The sequence below is a fragment of the Phalacrocorax aristotelis genome, chromosome 4 (genome assembly GCF_949628215.1).
Source record: "Phalacrocorax aristotelis chromosome 4, bGulAri2.1, whole genome shotgun sequence".
Classification (NCBI taxonomy): Eukaryota; Metazoa; Chordata; class Aves; order Suliformes; family Phalacrocoracidae; genus Phalacrocorax; species Phalacrocorax aristotelis.
Window position 1 is genome coordinate 55,300,028 of NC_134279.1, and position 18,275 is coordinate 55,318,302.

Below are 18,275 nucleotides of genomic sequence, written 5' to 3' on the forward strand. Positions count from 1 at the left end.
AGATATAAACTGCAAAAAGTTGCCTTGAAAATTTAGTCAGTGTAGGGATCCAGGAGAAAACATGTTAGATGTGGTATGCGGGATCTAAATGTGGCCTCAATGTGAAGACACAGAATGAAGTGCAGGCTGACAATGATCCCAAAGATGCAAACCTGAGTAACAGATTGACTTATTTCTCAAAATAGTGTTTTGTTCCCTCTCAAACAGTGAGGAGACTGTGTATCCTTACTGCAAAGATTATGGTAAGGATTCAGAGTCATGCATTTATCTTTTTGCAATAAATTAGCTATTTCCAATATGACAACTTTAGTTAATAACTAGACTTACTATAATCTACTTTAAGTAAAATGGTATTTAGAAGTGTCTGTGCATATGTTTGTGTGTTTGTGTTTTTTATATGTATTTATTTCTGAAACTTGAAACAAAATATCAGAATACTGAATCTTGGCTAGGAAATGTATTTTCTCTTGGGTTACTACTTCTGTAATAGTTCTTCAAGTTGTTTCCAAATTCCAGTAACATCAAGAATTTGAAGTTTGCTCATCATCATGAAAAATTTCAGTATATTCTGTTCAGCTTGCTTATTGTATGTTAGTTTGTGATATTTCTTTCAGTTTTTGTTCTCATTTTCTATGTGAATTTCCCTCAACAGACCAAGTTTTAATAGCTCAAACAGTAAATAATGTCATTTTACTGAAACTGTTCATTGTTATCATGATATTCCTTGTCTCTTCAGAGGAGCAGAGGTACATTGATTATGTATTCAGGGCTTTATCTAGTTATGCCTTGGAAACATGCAAGGATGGAGACCACACAACCTCTCTGGATAACCTGTTTCGCTCCCTAATTTCATGCTGAAAAAGTTCTTTTTATCCTCTGAATATGTCTTGTTTCAGCTTATGCCTGTTGCCTCCCATCCTCCCACCATACACCACTGTGAATAGCTAGACTCCATAGGCTCTGTAACCTCCCCATGGGTCCTGAAGGGTGTAGTGGTTGATGTTACCCCCAAGCTGTCTCTTACTCCAGCTGAAGCAGCCCAGTTCCCTCAGCCTTTGCTGCAGGTGATCATTCCAGCCTCTGACCAGCTTGGTGGCCGTGGATTTGCTGCTGTTCATCAGTGTCTTTCCTATATTGGAGCAGCCAAAACTGGACACAGTATTCACATACAGTCCAGCAAGTGCTGACCAGAAGAGGACAGTCCTTTCCCATTATATACTGACTGTGTGCTGTGTGATACAGGCCAGGATACTGTTGGCCTGCTTTGCTGCCAGTACACACTGCTGGCTTATGACCAGCTTGCTGTCTACCAAGGCCCTCAGCTTGTTTTCAGCAGAGCTGCTCCCCAGTCAGTCAGCATCTAGCCTGTATCATTACAGTGGGTTCTTTCTTCCCAAGTGCAGGACTTGTGCTTGTTAAATTTCATACAGTTCCTCTTGGCCCGTTCTTCCAGCCTGTCTAGCTGAATGGTAGCTCCACCAACAAGTACATTGTTCCAACATTGTGGGAACAGTTTGGTGTCATCTGCAAACTTGACAAAAGCACACTGTCACCTCTTCCAGATCCTTGATAAAAACGTCAAACAGGACAGGTCCCAGTACTACATATCTAGTTATTTTATCGTAACAGACAATCAGGCTGGTCAGCCATGGTTTGCCCTTGATAAATCTATGTTGACTGTTCCCAGTCATCATCTTCCTGTGCCCAGAAATGTGTTCAAGGAGGACTCACTCTGTTATTTTCCTCGGGACTAAATCAGGCCGATCAGCCTGAAGTTACCCAGCTTGACCTTTTTGGCATTTTTTGAAGATGGCTGCAACATTTGCCTTTTTCCAGTTGTGAGCAGCCTGCCCTGATGTCCATGACCTTTCAGAGGTGACAGAGGTAGACCTTGCAAGAGCACTGGAGGGTTTCCTCAGCACCCGTAGATGCAGCCTCTTGGGTCCTGTGGACATGTATGGGTGAAGTTCTTCCAAGCATTTCTGAATGTGTCAGCTATTTCTGTAAGAGAGCCATACTTAACAATTACACCTATTTCTAGGTCTCTGTATGTGTTATTCCTTCCATTGAGAGACAGTGGACATTTTACACTTCAAGCAGTTTTCTTTCCTTTCAAAATACTGTGCTGCGTCACTTTCCAGCTTAATGTAATATTTGTTTACCTGAAATTCACTTCAATTACATCACTTCTTCTATGGAATCTTTCTGGAATTTAATGGTTGTGATAAGAAAATCATGTATGGCAATAGTGGTGGCAGCTCATGATTGTGATAAAGGATATCATTGTTAGGTACAAGGAACTCTCTGATTTTCTTTATTTACAGTGCTGTTGATAATCTCAGCAGATAACCCTGAAGTTACAGACAGTGAAGGCAGTGGACATTCACAACTGTATTTCTAAATTAGATAAGAAAATGAATAAAATCAAGGCATGCCTTCTCAGTCTTGGTGTTCACTGTTTAAAAAATATATATAGTATAGAATAAAAGATGTAAAATTCTTCAAAAGTGTTTAATATTACTTTTTTTTCTCTTTTTAAAAAGTGTTCACTAACTGCTAGAATAATAATCCTTTGCATTTTTGTTCTCTGTCTCTTTTTTCCAGTCAAGGCCTCTTGCCCTGCTGGTCATTTTGTGAAGCAGCAAAAGAAGGCTGTGAACCAGTTCTAAGCATGGTAAATGCTTCCTGGCCAGAATTCCTGAAGTGCTCTCAGTTCCAAAACAAAACTGAAAATGACACCACAACAAGGGTATGCTTCTCACCACACCAAGAAAAAGGAAAGCACTGTATGTTTCCATTCTTAACTGTTACACTATGTTCATGTGCTCTTATTTAATAATGTATTTTTTTATGGTGTAGGAAAAGCTCTGGGATGAAATTATTGTTTCTGGTTCTGTTATGTTCCTTCATACTACTGTGATAAAATCTGGTTGTCAGTTGGTTGTAGTTTTGCTGTGCTTCAATTGTTTAGGCTGAGCTTTTTTCAGACTTGTGTTGATTTGAGGCTTTTTTGTTTTGCATCAAAAATTCTGAGCTGTTTCAAGGAAAGAAGGTAGGACAAAAGTAATATGCCCTTTAAAAATGCTTTGCTGACTTTTTCTTTGCTAAGCTCTAGAAAATATAGGATTGTTATTTGGAGCACAAACCCGATACACAGGCCAAATTTCAAGTGTATCTCCTTTTGTAAAAATGAGCCCAGAACTGATTGAGAGGTAAACTTTTCAAAATCCTGGTTTGTATACATCCACTCATAGAATCATAAAATCATTAAGGTTGAAAAAGACCCATAAGATCATCCAGTCCAACCATTAACCTAACACTGCCAAGTCTACCACTAAACCGTGTCCCTAAGCGCCACATTTACACACCTTTTAAATACCTCCAGGGATGGTGACTCAACCACTTCTCTGGGCAGCCTGTTCCAATGCTTGACAGCCCTTTTAGTCAAGAAATCTTTCCTAATTTCCAATGTAAACCTCCCCTGGTGCAGCTTGAGCCCATTTCCTCTCATCCTATCACTTGTTACTTGAGAAAAGAGACTTGACACCCGCCACACTGCAACCTCCTTTCAGGTGGTTGTAGAGAGCGATAAGGTCTCCCCTCAGCCTTCTCTTCTACAGGCTCAACAACTCCAGTTCCCTCAACATCCAGTTAATGTCTGTCCTGTAGTGAGGGGCCCAAAATGGAACACAATTTCTGAGGCATTGCCTCACCAGTGCCAAGTACAGGGGGAACAATCACTTCAGTGCTGCTGCTGGCCACACTATTCCTGATACAAGCCCGGATGCTGTTGGCCTTCTTGGCCCACCTGGGCACACTGCTGGCTCATGTTCAGGCGGCTGTCAACCAACGCCCCCAGGTCCTTTTCTGCCAGGCAGCTCTCCAGCTGGTGCTCTGTTATCTCTAGATCCAAATCTAGGTGAGATCAGACCTCGGAGCAGCAAGACAAGCCTGACTCTTTTTTCTCATTGACCCCATTGCTGGAACTCTCTTGTTGACATCTGAGGCTTTAATGTTGGTATGCATCATCCCATTAGCCTAAGTGACAGTGGCTAGTGGCTTGTATGCTCCGTGTGAGAGTTCTAACTTTGTTAATGACTTCTGAGTGAAAATGAACAAGAAGAAATTATACGATGAAAATCGTTTTTCAGTTATGTTTAAAAAAATCTAAGAAGTTGCCCAGGCTGCTTATTGGCAGTTCTTACATCCTGCTGTATAAAACAAAAGACATTTTAAATTCATTTTTTCATGAACTATTGTGTATGATGCTTGGGTATGAATAGTTTTCATGTAGAATGATAGACTATAGAGAATATTTTGACTTTTTTATTTAAAAAAATGTTTTTAATGTGATCCTTCTGTTACGGAAAAAGGTGAGAGTCCAAGTTCACTAAGCAGTGTCTCCTACAGAATTAAGTCATGCTGTAGCTGAATATTTCTTTCTGCAGTATGAAAAAACTTACTTTTCTGAACACAGTAGAACCAAACAGCAGGGGTCAGTTCACTGTTCCAATGCCTTTTTACCTAGTGCTCAGCTCAAAGCGTTCTTCATGGTCTTCTCAGGGCTCAGTTCCTAGAAATTCCAAGAGCGTGTCCTTGGCATATGGCTGCTTATGTCTCAACTTTGTGGTTTCTTCTGGGGACTAATGCCTCCAGATTATGTGCAGTAAAACCCTCCCTGCCCGCATATGACTTGCATATAATTTGTTTTGTGTGATGATGTAATTCTCTTTTGGGGCTTTGGTTATTTCTTGTATTTTTCAATAATAAAGTCTGGCTGCTATACCTGCTTGTTTTAGCACAGTATCACCCACTCCAAAACAAAATTTTCTCTTTATTTTTGTCTGATTGTGATTAAATACTCTATATCCTCCACATTTTCTGAATTGAAAATTATCACTCCTCCAAGAAAAATCCTTGCACCTCACATGCCTTTCCAGGCTCTGTTGGAGAATGTATGCTTGACTGATCTTCTAGTTAGAATCCAGAGCATTCATCCTGGGGACGATTACCAGCTTTCCTGAAAAAATGTTGATTAGTTAGAATTGGGATTATCTAGTGGATATATACTTGTTCATGTGTCAGTGTTGATACTTATCTTCTTGTTTAGGTTTTTCCTCCACAGGCATTGCAAATTGTAGGTTACCACTGTGGAGAAACTATTATGACATGCATTCCTGATGTGACCGCAGATGTACTGAATGTACTGGAAAATCTGAGCCATGTGCCATTATAGTAAAACCATCTGAGTGTACAAAATAAGTCACAGAGAAAAAGGTGCAGTTCTGTAGACAGGGCTGCATCAGTCAGGTTGATATCCTTTCACTCAAGTGGCAAGTGAATACCCAGTAGGTAACAAAACTGGCTACTCTGAAAATAGTTTTAGGAATCCAACTGTTGAGATTTAAGATAGATGGTTGAACTGGTTTCACAGTCCTAAGGAGTTGTGAGCGTGTAGGGGAGTGAGGGGGAAGCATTATCAATCATTCATTCTGCATGAATCCAATAATGCATTCTGGGGGAGAAATAATCTTAGAAACGTTCCTGGGGGCTTGTGCTGGTTTTGGCTGGGAGAGAGCCCTGGGACAGGGCTGCTATATGCATCCCCACTCACAGAAATATTCCAGCTCTGTTTTTCTTTCTTTCAACTGTCACTGTGTTTCTCTGTTATTTTATTTGCTTTGACCAGCCAACATAGCTGATGCTGTTAAAACTGTGGAAAAAAAGCTTGCATGAGAAGTAAAGCAACACAGTGAGCTCACTTAGATTAATGTGGAGCTCTCATAAGAGCCCCGAAATTATTTTTCAGTTAGTTTGAATGGTAAAATGCTTTCAAAAGCAGCAGTGAGTATGATGCTTCGGCTCGTTATACAGTGAAACTGTGTAAGCAACAGCATGGAACTGTCAGACAGTGTTCACTTTTGTATTATTAGTAAAGAGGCATTATGAATGTCTGTTTCTGTTAAAAAATTATGTACGAGGCCTGAACTGCACTTCATAGCCATGAAATTTGTAACAAATAATACTAGTTGAGTTATAAAAAAGACTTAGTGCATTGAAATTTAAATATTATGTTGCATATTATTTATACTGTTACTTCTTAAAGGCACAAAAAAATTGACAAAACCCAATGAGATCTCTTTTCCAGTGAGAAACTATTTCTAAATAGCTATTACTTGTGACAAATTATGAAAATATTTCTCGTAGCATTTTTTCCAAGCACAGGTTTACAGTTTTGTCTTAGGAGATTTTATCTCTCCACAGCTTTTTTTGCACTGTTTCAAGTAGTGAAAGTTAAATACATGAAAGTACATTTCTTTCAGGAACCTTTTCTTGGAAACCCTCCTGTGATGACAGTTTCATTCCTATTGGAGTGGATATTACAGGTTTTAGTCCTGACTCAGATTTAATGGAGACATTAACTTACCTTACTTCTTTTTTCTTTATGTTAGCTTCTTTAAAAATATTGCTCTTTTAATTTTTTTTTTTTCTGAACAATTTAAGTAAGGGACTTTACATGCTGTAATGGTTTCTGGGTATTCTAATAATTCCTACATGCTATGAATGCTTATGCCTTCCTATTAGTAGTAAAACTTTAGATCTGTAAAAATTAATTAATAAAAGGAATAATGAAAAGGAATGAAAGTAAGTAAGTATGTGTATAGGTAATACATGACATTATAAGTAGCATTAAATTATAGGTAACAGAACTTTTATGTTCTGTAAGACAAATAAATCTTTATGACCTTTTTACTCACTGGTTATTGCAGCAGTTTTTCAGTTTGGATAGACTCTTCAATTTTTTCTGGTTAGAGAAGTTATAGTAGTTGGTGAGGAGGAAAATCGTAACCTGGACAATCTCCCTTCCTGGCAAAAACATAGAAATTCCTTATTGTACATGTTGATAAACGCCCTGCAGTGTTCAAGGGCATGAAAGGGCTAAATGCATGCATAATTGGAGAGGGCTCTTTCAGCTGTTTGGAGATGCCTGTTTTAAGCTGGATAAGAAGTATTTAATTGGAGCACCACATTAAGAATATGAGCAATAGTCATTAATGGTAATGTATACATTTTAAGATACTGTAAAAACAAAGAGTTCATAGATGTATTAATGCCACAACTATAGATTTCAGCAGTACTTCTCCCTTATGGTAATAGCATTGCTTTTACCCAAGTTTAGCTTTGAGTTTTGCAGTGACTCAGCTGAACAGTTCAAACTTTCTTCCAGTGGCTGTCATCATAATTTATCTTGTCGTGCACAAGCTGCAATAGCGCAAACAATACTGAAAATACTCAAGAGAATTACTATAATATATACAAGGAAGCTACCAATTTTCTTAACCAAATATGCTTAACTCATGCAGATCTTGTTTTGTTCTGTTCCAAGAATCAAACACTAATAAAAATTGTTATGTTACTCTTTTTTTCCATGGTGCCCAGTTTATCTTCCTGGATTTTTCACACTGGTATTAATTTAGAGAATTGTGTTTGAGGAATACCTTTCAGCAGAGATTCAAAGGCAGTATCAGTTTACAACCAGGTATTTCTTTTTCTGTTGGCAATGTGAAGCTAATTATACACATCCAATACAGAATTTATTTGAGAAAAAGCTTTTAAAAACAGGAAGACATTATCTTTGTTTTGTGCCCTTGCATTCACTTAATGCCCTGAAAAGGAGAGATGATCTGTGTACATGTAACATTGATACTGGCCAGCAGCAAAACCAGCAATAGTGGAATAATTTTTTGAGGGAGACAAAATATTTTTCAGCATTGTAGTAGTGTTTTGTGTGAGGAAACAGTCACAGCTGAAAAATCTATTTTCCCAAGCACTCATTCTTTACTTGTGTTGACTCTGCATTGTATTTTATTAAGTCCTTTGATTTTGTTTTTTCTCCCATTCTTCCTCCCCCACTGTTCATCTCTGCCTGCCTTCCTGTTCATTGCCTGTTTCTTTTCCAGCTTGGATTTTCCTATGTGGAAACTTCACTTGAGTGGAAAGGAATGGTCTTTTGTGTTCTTTCTCCTACAGTGTTTTGCATCATAAGGAAATAGAGAAATGGACAGTTTCTTGGGGGGAAGGAGTTCCCGAGTTTACTAATTCTGTGATCGTGATCCTCGTATCAAAACTTTCTAGAATTGACAGCTAGAAGATGCGTATGCTGTACCTTAGGGTACATAGGGTGTAGGGAGCAGGTGATGAAAATTTGCAGGCAAGAGAATACAGGGATTCCTCTGTGTGCCACTGTGCTATTGTGACTGTATTAGTCAGACAAAAAGTCCATCTCTCTTTTAATGCTGACTCCGAAAGCTGCCAAAATCAGATACCCAGAGAATAGGAGAGTCAGGCAAGACTATGTGGCAATACTTTTCCAAAATACTCCTGCATTTTCCATCTGTTTGAGATTCGAGGACTTTTCTGTAATTTGTGACCCGTCATAGATTTTTCTTCTATTAATTTGTTCCTTTGTTTCATGAATCTATGTACATTTTAGCATCCTGCTGCAAAGTGTTACAGCTGATCTATGCATTGTATGAAGAGTACCACCTTCTTCTTGTTTTAAAGACAATTTTATTTGATACTTCCTAGTTCTCTCATAGCATTAGACGGGGAATGTTGTCTCCTCTTCACTTAAAAACAATTAGCAGCACTTTCCATGGTAATTTTCACAGATATACTGTGCTTTATCTGTTGCTATACCTTGAAATGCAACCAGAAGTCAATCTTGTGGATGGTAGAATAATATGTTTATTTCAGTCTGTGCTATCTGCAGCTTTCCAGGGACCTGTCCACATAATCTTCTATAGATGGCATTCCAGTAATCTAGCTGGGAAGTACAGCACATAAATGGCCTTGGCTCCTCAGAGACAGTTTTGATAGTGCACCAGATGCAGGTAAAATAAAGCACTTTTTGCCACCAGTGGTGTTTAGTCAGGGATTTTGGAGGCTTTTCCAGATTGTAAACCTTTCTGGGGAAGTCTAAATCAAGCAAGTTTCTCTGTCAGGAAGGATTGCTTCCATTTTCTGTGTGTTCCTTCTACCTAACATTGTTTCTTCTTTAGGAGTTTGGGTGTGTGAATATCTGCATGATTATATTAATAAATGTGTGAATTATTGATGGAGGTATTATTTAACATTTCCCAGCACATTCCTTTGTAATAATACCTTTACAATTTTTAATAATTTTGGCAAATTTGAGTGGAATGGTCCACCATTTTTTTACTTCAGGCATCTATTTCAGGCTTTATTTCTTATGCTGCTGCTATGTTTCAAACAGTCCCAACGTTTCTGAGTATGCAGCTGTTTGCCTGTGGTCAAAGAAGTCTTATAAATGCTTGCATATCTAAGTCCTCTAGGTTTCAGATCAAATATCAAAATTCAACAAGAGCATTTGTTTTATGCCGTAAGACAAGGCTCTTAAAATTTCCATTAAAATATAATCTTCGGAGGTATGATTGAATTGTCAACCTTCTGAAAACGTCTCCTTGCACAAGCTTGGTAAGAAGCAGAAAGTACATTAATTGGAGGTATGGTTCACAGTGTGTGTGATCTCCTTGGCCTGAACACTGCACTGATTGGACCAAACATATCCAGTCATCACCTATTAGAAGACTGCAAGAGATGAGATTAATTTTTCTGAAAATTGCTCTGATTGCTGCTGGGTGCTAAAACTGAGAGAATGAAAATTGATTTCATTCTTCCTCTTGTTTGCATGTAACATCCAAGACAAATAGGAAGATGCTCACTTTAAGTAAGAAGAAATGAAGGAGTGGATTGGGATGGAAATCACAATGGATAGGAGCAGAATAAGATAGAGATGTATTAGGAAGGGAGCTTCAGTGTTTTATAAATTCTTGCATACACTTTTGTTGACAGCCCAGAAATAGATATGGGACTCAAGAATCTTTGCTCTTCTGATCTGAAGGAAGAATGGTCAGATAAATACCCTTCCTGGTTTTTACCTATGTTCTCCCAGGCCAAATTGGCATATTCACGCAAAAGGTAGAAGTACGTTATTGTTGCTCTCTTAGTGCAAGTGAAGATCTGTATTGATGGAGAACTGTAAGCAAATCAAGATGGTTCCTTTAATGGTTCCCTTTGATCTATTTATGCTGTTTTCTTTTTTGAACATGCAGGAAATTGCATAGAAGTCCAAGTTAGAAGAATGTAAGATTTCCAAGCCAAAGTTGCCTTTCCAACCTCAGACAGCCATTCTTGTACGATGAATTACAATCTTTTGATTATGTTTTCATAGTCTATTCTTACCTGACATCATCATCTGTGCGATAACACTTGTCTACAGGGAGCTAGAGCCCATACTGAGAAGGCTATTGTTTCTAGGGCCCCCAGTAGGGCTTACTGATTGTAGCAATTGGAAAGTGCAATGCATGAGGCAGGGAACTGGAGGAACAAAAAGATCTACTCATAATAAAGAAAATGCAGTGTTATAACGTAGAATGAGATTCTTTCCCTGTCACTGTTGCAGAGACCATGTGTAATGTTGAGCAAGGCACTGGAATAAAAATTTTCTCAACTGTTCTTTGCACACTTCCACTTAACTGGACTCTTCATTTGTATAGCTGGGGTTTATTTGCAGCTGGAACATGCTCTTGCAGCTACAAGTAAAGATAACAGGAGCTATGCTTTGAACGTGTAAAATAACATCAGAATCTTTACCCTTCAGAAAAAAAAATCACATATTGATGTGTCTTGGATTGGACAACTGAAGTTATTTCTTATAGCTTTCTTGTAACTTAATATCTCAGTGCCTCATTTTTTCTCCCTGTAAAATAAGAATGTGAATGCTGTCTAATCTTATGTTGCTGTTAAGGCTATCATATCTTGCAGTTTGTAATACCCTTCCAGAAATGGTAGAATAGAGGTGAGGCTGTAACTCTTCAGTTAGAAGTTAGGAAACATGTCCAACCCCACAGCAGGTGGTGAGGGAACCTACTGAGGAGCACATTATAAGGGTGTGCAAAAGGATGGTCCTAGTGCTTTTGCTGTACCTTGCCTCTGATTAAGAGGCACAAACATTAAATGGAACAAACTAGTTGAAAAATTTTGTTTTAAAGTCTCTTATGTATTTTGGGCACCTTTCTGTAAAGTTAGAAACCTTCTTTAAAATATACTGCATTAGTAGTTTTCACTGCAATAACCATGGCCCCATTACACAACTGGAAAATAATGTTTTTATTGCAAAATCAAGATCATGTGCTGCCCAAATGGAGAGTGCACCTGGGGATGTAATAGAAAAGATTTTGAGATTATTCACATAAGTTTTTATTACAAACACATTTTTCATACAAGGGTGTGTGTGTCAGTTCACTAAGTCTAAGATTGCCGTGTTTCTTGGGGATGATAAAATAATATTTCAGGCTTAGAAAAGCATGCAAATATGTTGAAAAAAATAATCCCCTGCTGCCAAAAGTTAAGAGTAAAAATGAAGGTGCTGAGGGTGTGTGTATCCATTGCCATAGTGCAATAGAAAGGACTGCTATGCTAGGAGCACAAATAAAATTGGAATTCTGGATAATTAATAGCACTTGCAGTCAGTGCAAGCTGGAGCTATCTGTCATTTTTGAAAAGCACACTCTGCATGTTTAGGCATGTCCAGTGCTCAGTGGTACATCACAGCATCCACTGTGCACCTAGTGGTTTGGCAAATTGTGAAGAATATCACGATGATACACAGAAAGGCTGATCCTGAGCAGAAATTATTATATTTTTTGTAGGCACATTAAAGGCTCCTTCTTTAGTCCCAAGGGCAGAGTTAACAGGTGTAATGGTCTTTTCATGACTGCCTGTTGAGGTCTTTTAAAATGGGTCATTCACTGATGGCAGTTTTAAATGGCTTTGTTCTATCTCAGAAACGGTATTGTTTCCATTGAGATTTATCTTTCAGGTTTTCCTCTTGACCTTCTTGCATTCAGTGATGTTCCTCTGAGAGCTATCCTGATGTTTCCTAAAATGGAAATATGTTTCAGTCACTGTGGGAAATATTGAATATCAATTCATCAGTGTGAAAATAAGTTCATAAGACACCTGCAGCATTAATTTTGTAGTACTGAGGCTAATGAGTTTTCTCCTCAAAGAGCCCAAGAAAACAGAGAAGTTTTTTCATTTTTATAGGTATAGAGCTAAGGCACAGATTGTCAGAATTTGTCCAAGGTGATGCAAAAGGTTTGCAGCAGAGCTGGGAAGAGAACCTTTATCTCTGGAACACATAAAAGATTCCTAATTCTGTAAGAACATCTTGCCTTGCATAAGCTTTTTTTTTTTACAGTATTGCTTTGTAGTGCTTTTATAAATCAGCTCATCTTTCACAAATAAGATCATGTATGGTTTTTTTTGCAAGTAGCTATTTTTTTACTATTAAAAATCAAGTCAAGCTCATGGTATTTAACAAGACAAGGCATGAAATTCAATTTTACTAGAGAAAGAAATGAGCCTTTTGAAGAAATTTTCTGTCTGCTCCTCAACCACAAAATACTGGGGGATGTTTTATAAATCAGAAAATAGAAAAGAAATAGTTTTGGGGGAAAGGGTGATAGAGACTTGTACTTGTATGGGAATATTAGTGCTATTTGCAGGTGGGATTTTCCTTAAAATGAGGCAGTGGTATTTCCATCAGATTTAAGAGCAGTTATCATGAGATAGATAATACTTTGCAACTGTGAAAATCATAGTATACTGACAACAGAAGGTGATTTTTGCACCCTACTGAAAATCTAAATCAGCACTTCTAGATGTCAAAATGTGACTGCTCACTTTTAATGAAGGGAACAAACCAGTTACTAATATTCCAATGCCTAGGAGTTGGGTTATTTGCAGGGTGGTCAGGAAAGAGTAGTTTAAAGAAAGTGAATGCTCTCTTTGCAAATGGTGGCATACCTAATACACTGCGCAGGGACAATGAGCACACTACTTTCACTGTGGAAGATGTCTTCCATTTGTACTATGAAGTCATGGAAAAGCAGAGGTGGCATCGGGGATAACTGGAAGAATAATGGAATCATAGAATCTTTAAGGCTGGAAAAGACCCTTAAGGTCATCAAGTCCAACCGCTAACCTATCACTGCCCAGTCCACCACTAAACCATATTCTCAAGCACCACATCTACCCTCCTTTTAAATACCTCCAGGGATGGAGACTCAACCACTTCCCTGGGCAGCCTGTTCCAATGTTTGACAACCCTTTTGGTGAAGAAGTTTTTTCTAATGTCCAGCCTAAACTTCCCCTGGCGCAGCTTGAGGCCATTTCCTCTCGTCCTATAGCTTGTTACTAGGGAGTCCGACCCCAACCTCGCTACAAATGGAGAACTGAGGACAAGGAATATGTGCCTGTTGATATCCTATTGTTTTTCTAATATAGCTGGCCAAAGTCATCAAATAGCTGTTGGAACTTGAGTTATGTCTTTGCCGGTAGTGTCAGGCTAACCGAAATAAGGCACCATGAGTAGCCAGGCTGAGGAATCAGCCTGCTGTAACCCAACAGCCAAGGACCTGAGGGTCACCATCTGGGAGCAGCAGGAGCGAGGCTGCTCCCTCCAGGCAGGCAAGCTGGGAGCTGAGGTCAGGCTCTGCCTAAATGCAGCAGGCATAGCTGGCCCCAGACGTGGCCAACAAATGAAGCAGGTCCAGGGTCCAGTCAGAGAGCCCAGCCAGGAGGCAGGACCAGAGACAGGACTGGTGATAAGGCTCCAATGTAGCTCCAAGCCCATCTAGGAGCCAGGCTCGAAGTTAGGGCTGTAGACCAGCTATGGTGTATATATGAGGGATCCATCCAGGAGATGGAGCTGGATGTAAGACACAAGTCCCAGCCCTGAGCACAGCTTGAGCCCATGGGCAGGGTGTGGGTGGGGGCCCCAGGTGGGGCTGGTCAGGGTCATTCAAGGCCTATTGGTGCACTCATAGGTCCAACAGTCACTATGGGCATCTTGTCCTTGTGGATTCAAGTTGCAAAAGAATGGCAAAAAGTCTATTCTAGACTGTAGGTTGTACCTGGTAGCTGCAAATTAAGGATAGCAGTGAAAAGAAAACCAGCACAACTAAGGAATAGTACAAAACCATGGGGTTCCCAGGCCTAGGTCTAGAAAGGGTCCTGGTCATCATTGGAAATACTTTGAGAGAGCAAGAAGAAACGTATTAGAGTAGCACAAGGACTGACAAACTGTCCCTTGCCAAAGTGAAGGCAAGAGCAGAGCTGAAGGATACTGGTCTCCCACCAAGAGCCAAAATTTCCCATAAGAGACTGTTGTGAAGACCAGCATGATTCACACAGAATCACAGAATGGTAGGGATTGGAAGGCACCTCTGGAGATCATCTTGTCCAACCCCCCAGCTTGAGCAGGCACACCTAGAGCAGGGGGCACACCTAGAGCAGGAATGCATCCAGGTGGGTTTTGAATGTCTCCAGGGAAGGAGACTCCACACCCTCCCTGGGCAGCCTGTGCCACTGCTCTGGCACCCTCACAGTAGTAAGAAGCTTACTTTGTCAGAAGAGGGAGATAACCTGTTCTTTTTTTTTTTTTTCTGATTTACGTTTAGATTTTTAGGGATACACTTCTATAAACCACTTTGAAGTGTTCACCTGATTCCTTGTTTGTTATTGGACAAATCACTTGGGCTTCCTGTCCTTCAGCTTTTCACATATGGAAAAAAAAGTCATAACACTTGCTACTCTGCAGTCTAAAGCACTGTAAGATAAAAGCCATGTGTTTGAGATTTTAAGAAAATAGTTTCCATCATTTTTTCTTTCATGATACACTTATTAAAATCAAAAGATACATCACTAAATAATGAATTCCTGAAATTCTGTGAAACAGTATGGCTTAACAACCACATAAAGCAAATAAAAATTGATGTAGCAGCATGGAGAGTCAATATTTATTAGTTCATGTTTCTCATCTCTTTCTACCTTTCATCTTTTATATACTTAAATTGCATCTGCATGCTTTGTGAAACATTGCCAGATTTCATCAGCATCACTTTGCTTTCCATTTTATTTCATTTTTTATATTTCTATTTTTCTGAAGACATATAAAATGAGATTACTTGTGTGCTCTGAGTTACTTCATGACTGACTGGTTTTCTGGAAAAGGTTAAAAAGAATTCTCCCTCCTTTTGGTACCTGAAACACTGGCTCCAGAAAGAGGAGTTTAAATGGGACATCAGCAGTGTGTGAGTTTAGGACTGATCTTTCACTTAAGTTCAGTTTTTGTTTACCCAAGAATGTGCTTAATCAACACGTTGTGGTTAGTACTTCACTGTTAAGGATAATTCCTTACACTAGGAATTCTACTGACCGCAGCACCAAATAAAGCGTTGACGCAAACATCATCATAGTAATTGATTTATTAAGAGCTTCGTCTGAAATTTATGTAGTGTGTTACCTGTGAGCTATCATTTAATGCAGTACCAAACTGACGTCATACAACCTCATACTACTAAAAATTATATCATTAGATATTTGTTTTTTTGCTTAATTTAATTTTAAACTGTATTCTGCATTAATATACTTGTTGGTAGACATGTTATGAGGAATACAAAATTATTATGACAATAGTCAATATGCATTTTTTTTGCTTTTGAGATGTAGAATTTAAATTTACTTTCCAGACTTCATTAAGCATTGGGTTCAGAGAATAAAGGGAGAACAAATAGGAACTGAATTCTCATGTAGGAATAGGAAAAAATGCAAGTTGAGGCATTTTAAAATGAGAAATACGGAGCTATGTTGTGATCAGGTCAAAAATTACTTTAAGGGAGGAAGAGATTCTATAGCTGCTGCTGCTGAAACTAATGGTTTTTCATACCTGTGATTGCATTGTGGTAAAGCTTGAAAGCTACAATTAGAGATCTTTCTTGTTCTTAGCAAACTTGGATGCAAAGTTTGAATTACAATGGAATTTCTATGAGTAGCATTTTGAACTTTCATGAGATTTTATTTTTTGAACTTGCTGTTCTCACATGTGGATACATTTAATAGCTTTACACTGGCAAAGTGGCAAGATTATTTTTCTTCCATCTCTGAAAGCTAATTCTCATTTCAGATATTTATGCTTAAAGTTAAGTTTTTGGGTTTTTTTTGTTGATCTTTTACTGGAGGTGAAACTTTCTGTTTTGTTTATCTTTTTTGAGTAGCCTGGCTGTTAACTGTGGCTTTTGGAAAACAACCAACCAGCCCCAACAACCAGGTTATGTACTGAATATTTGCTTTTCTACTTGACATCTTTACTTTGCATCCCCATGTAACTTACACTTGATATCTTTCCCCATCTTTATGCTTTACAGGGATTCTTCTCAGCCAGTGTTTTTTAATGCAAAGGCTTGGAAGTTTGGTCTCAGTTGTGTGGGCTAAGTTGTAAACAAATTAATGATGATCTGCATCTCTGTATTTTAAGTGCCTTGAAGGACTTAAATGGAAGGTGTTATGAGTTTCCTTTCTCTGAACATACTGGCCCTGCAAGGTATCTCCAGTGAGATACCTAAAGCTTGAGGGCTTTTTTTGTCTCTCAATTTGTATCTCAGTTCCCCATGTATTGAATAGCAATGATGACTGTCTTCTTGTGTTCAGGGAGTTGTAAGAATGAGGTATCCTTCTGCTCAAGAAATGTGTCTGTGCTATGACACTGTTAAGTCTCAACCTGGTAATCTTTTGTCTGAAGACCTAGGCTGGGAAGATCCATCTATTGTGACTTTAGTTGGATTTTTAATCTAATGTATCCATTTAATGGGGGAAAAAAAGAGTTTGTTTAATCTCATCCCGAGGTCAGTTTTTAACAGTTACTCTGTACAGCAGCTTTTTAGAAGTAATGGTAGATTGAACCTCACTGATTAACTCAGCCTAGATACCTGTTTTTGAAATAACAAAAGTTAGATGAAAATGCCAGTTTACACTTCTTTGAATTTGATTAATTTGGGGTTTGTTGCTTAAGTGCATCAATTAAGACTAATTTTCTAACTATCTTTAATTTCTGCTTATCTCTTCTTACCCTGAAAAGTTTAACATGCATTCTTTCTTTTCTTCTCTTTTCCAGCACTGTGCGGGGGAGAGGAGAGTTTCTTGTGTGCCAGCGGTATCTGTATCCCAGGGAAACTGCAGTGTAATGGCTACAATGACTGTGACGACTGGAGCGACGAGGTCCATTGCAGTAAGTTTCTTAAACGTTGCAATGTTCCGTTGAAGCGCTGAATCTATTCAGGGAGGCCTAAATACTGAAGAAGCCTATTGGTACAGTATAGGAGCTTTGCATAGTGTTTGTGTATATTGACATTTGGACTCTCTCAGTTGCCATTGATTGTGTTTGCCTTTGCTCAATCTGGCCACAGCATGTGTTTTTGATCTATCAAATTTTATGCCTGGGAGCAGATTCTAAGATTTATGCAAGGGCCTGTGTGGAAAATAGAAGTATCTTGGGGTGTTTTGGTTTTTTAAATGGATCAACAACATGCATCAGAAGAGCACTTCTGAAGACTCTTAGTTGTATCTTTTTCCTAGTCCTTGGCATTTATTTTACAGCAGATGCAAACCCATCTGTTTAAAAAGTTCTCTTGGCCTCATCCCTGGATGTGGTTTATTTAAATAAATCCCAGTATATGGTGCAGTAGAAAATAAAAAAGAATATACATGCTTAATGTCTTAATTTCTTATTTAGTTCTCTGTGGTAGTGTGTATCTTTTGAGCTCTTATGTGTTCTTCTGTGTTGAAAAAAACATCCTTGGACTACCAACACCTTTAGAAAAGCTGAGCAAATGTACAGTAGGAAAGCAATGAAAACAAAACAAAAAAAAAAAAAAAAGAAGAAAGAAAAATGTGGAACAATGACTAAATAGGGACTAGAGTAGGACATGATGCCACAAAATAGTGCTGTGTGTTCAGACTTTGGAAATGTCAGACCTGGGATTGAGTTCCAGACTGTGCAGCTTAGACTCACCTCAAAAGATTAGTTCTTATTAGTGATTTAAGAGCTTGAGCATTCCAAGACTCAAAAAGCTATTTTTAAGGAAGTTGCTGATAGATTTTATCTGGGATACTCCAAGGAATAAATGATGGCTGCAGTTTTCTTCTGGTCTCAGTATGAATGAGGCTAGAGCTTGCTTTTCCTTTTTTTCTCCCTACAATTTATTTAATGGAGGTTGAGATAATTTCTGTTACATAAAAAGTATTGTATGCTTTTATCTTTGAATTTTTCCTGTCAGTGTTAACTTCAGCTTTTAATGTAAGCTAAAAAATTTTAAAATGCCTGAGACTATGGCTCTCAAGTTCCATTA

At 38.5% G+C, this 18,275-nt stretch overlaps 1 protein-coding gene across 1 annotated transcript in view; it reads left to right on the plus strand.

Annotated features, from left to right (window-relative positions):
• CORIN (corin, serine peptidase) overlaps positions 1–18,275 on the plus strand; it is a 171,032-nt gene that overhangs the window by 84,104 nt on the left and 68,653 nt on the right. Inside the window, exons 5-6 of the mRNA XM_075091557.1 lie at positions 2,605–2,786; positions 17,042–17,155. Coding sequence (XP_074947658.1) covers positions 2,605–2,786; positions 17,042–17,155 — 296 coding nt within the window. The remainder of the gene's footprint in view (positions 1–2,604; positions 2,787–17,041; positions 17,156–18,275) is intronic.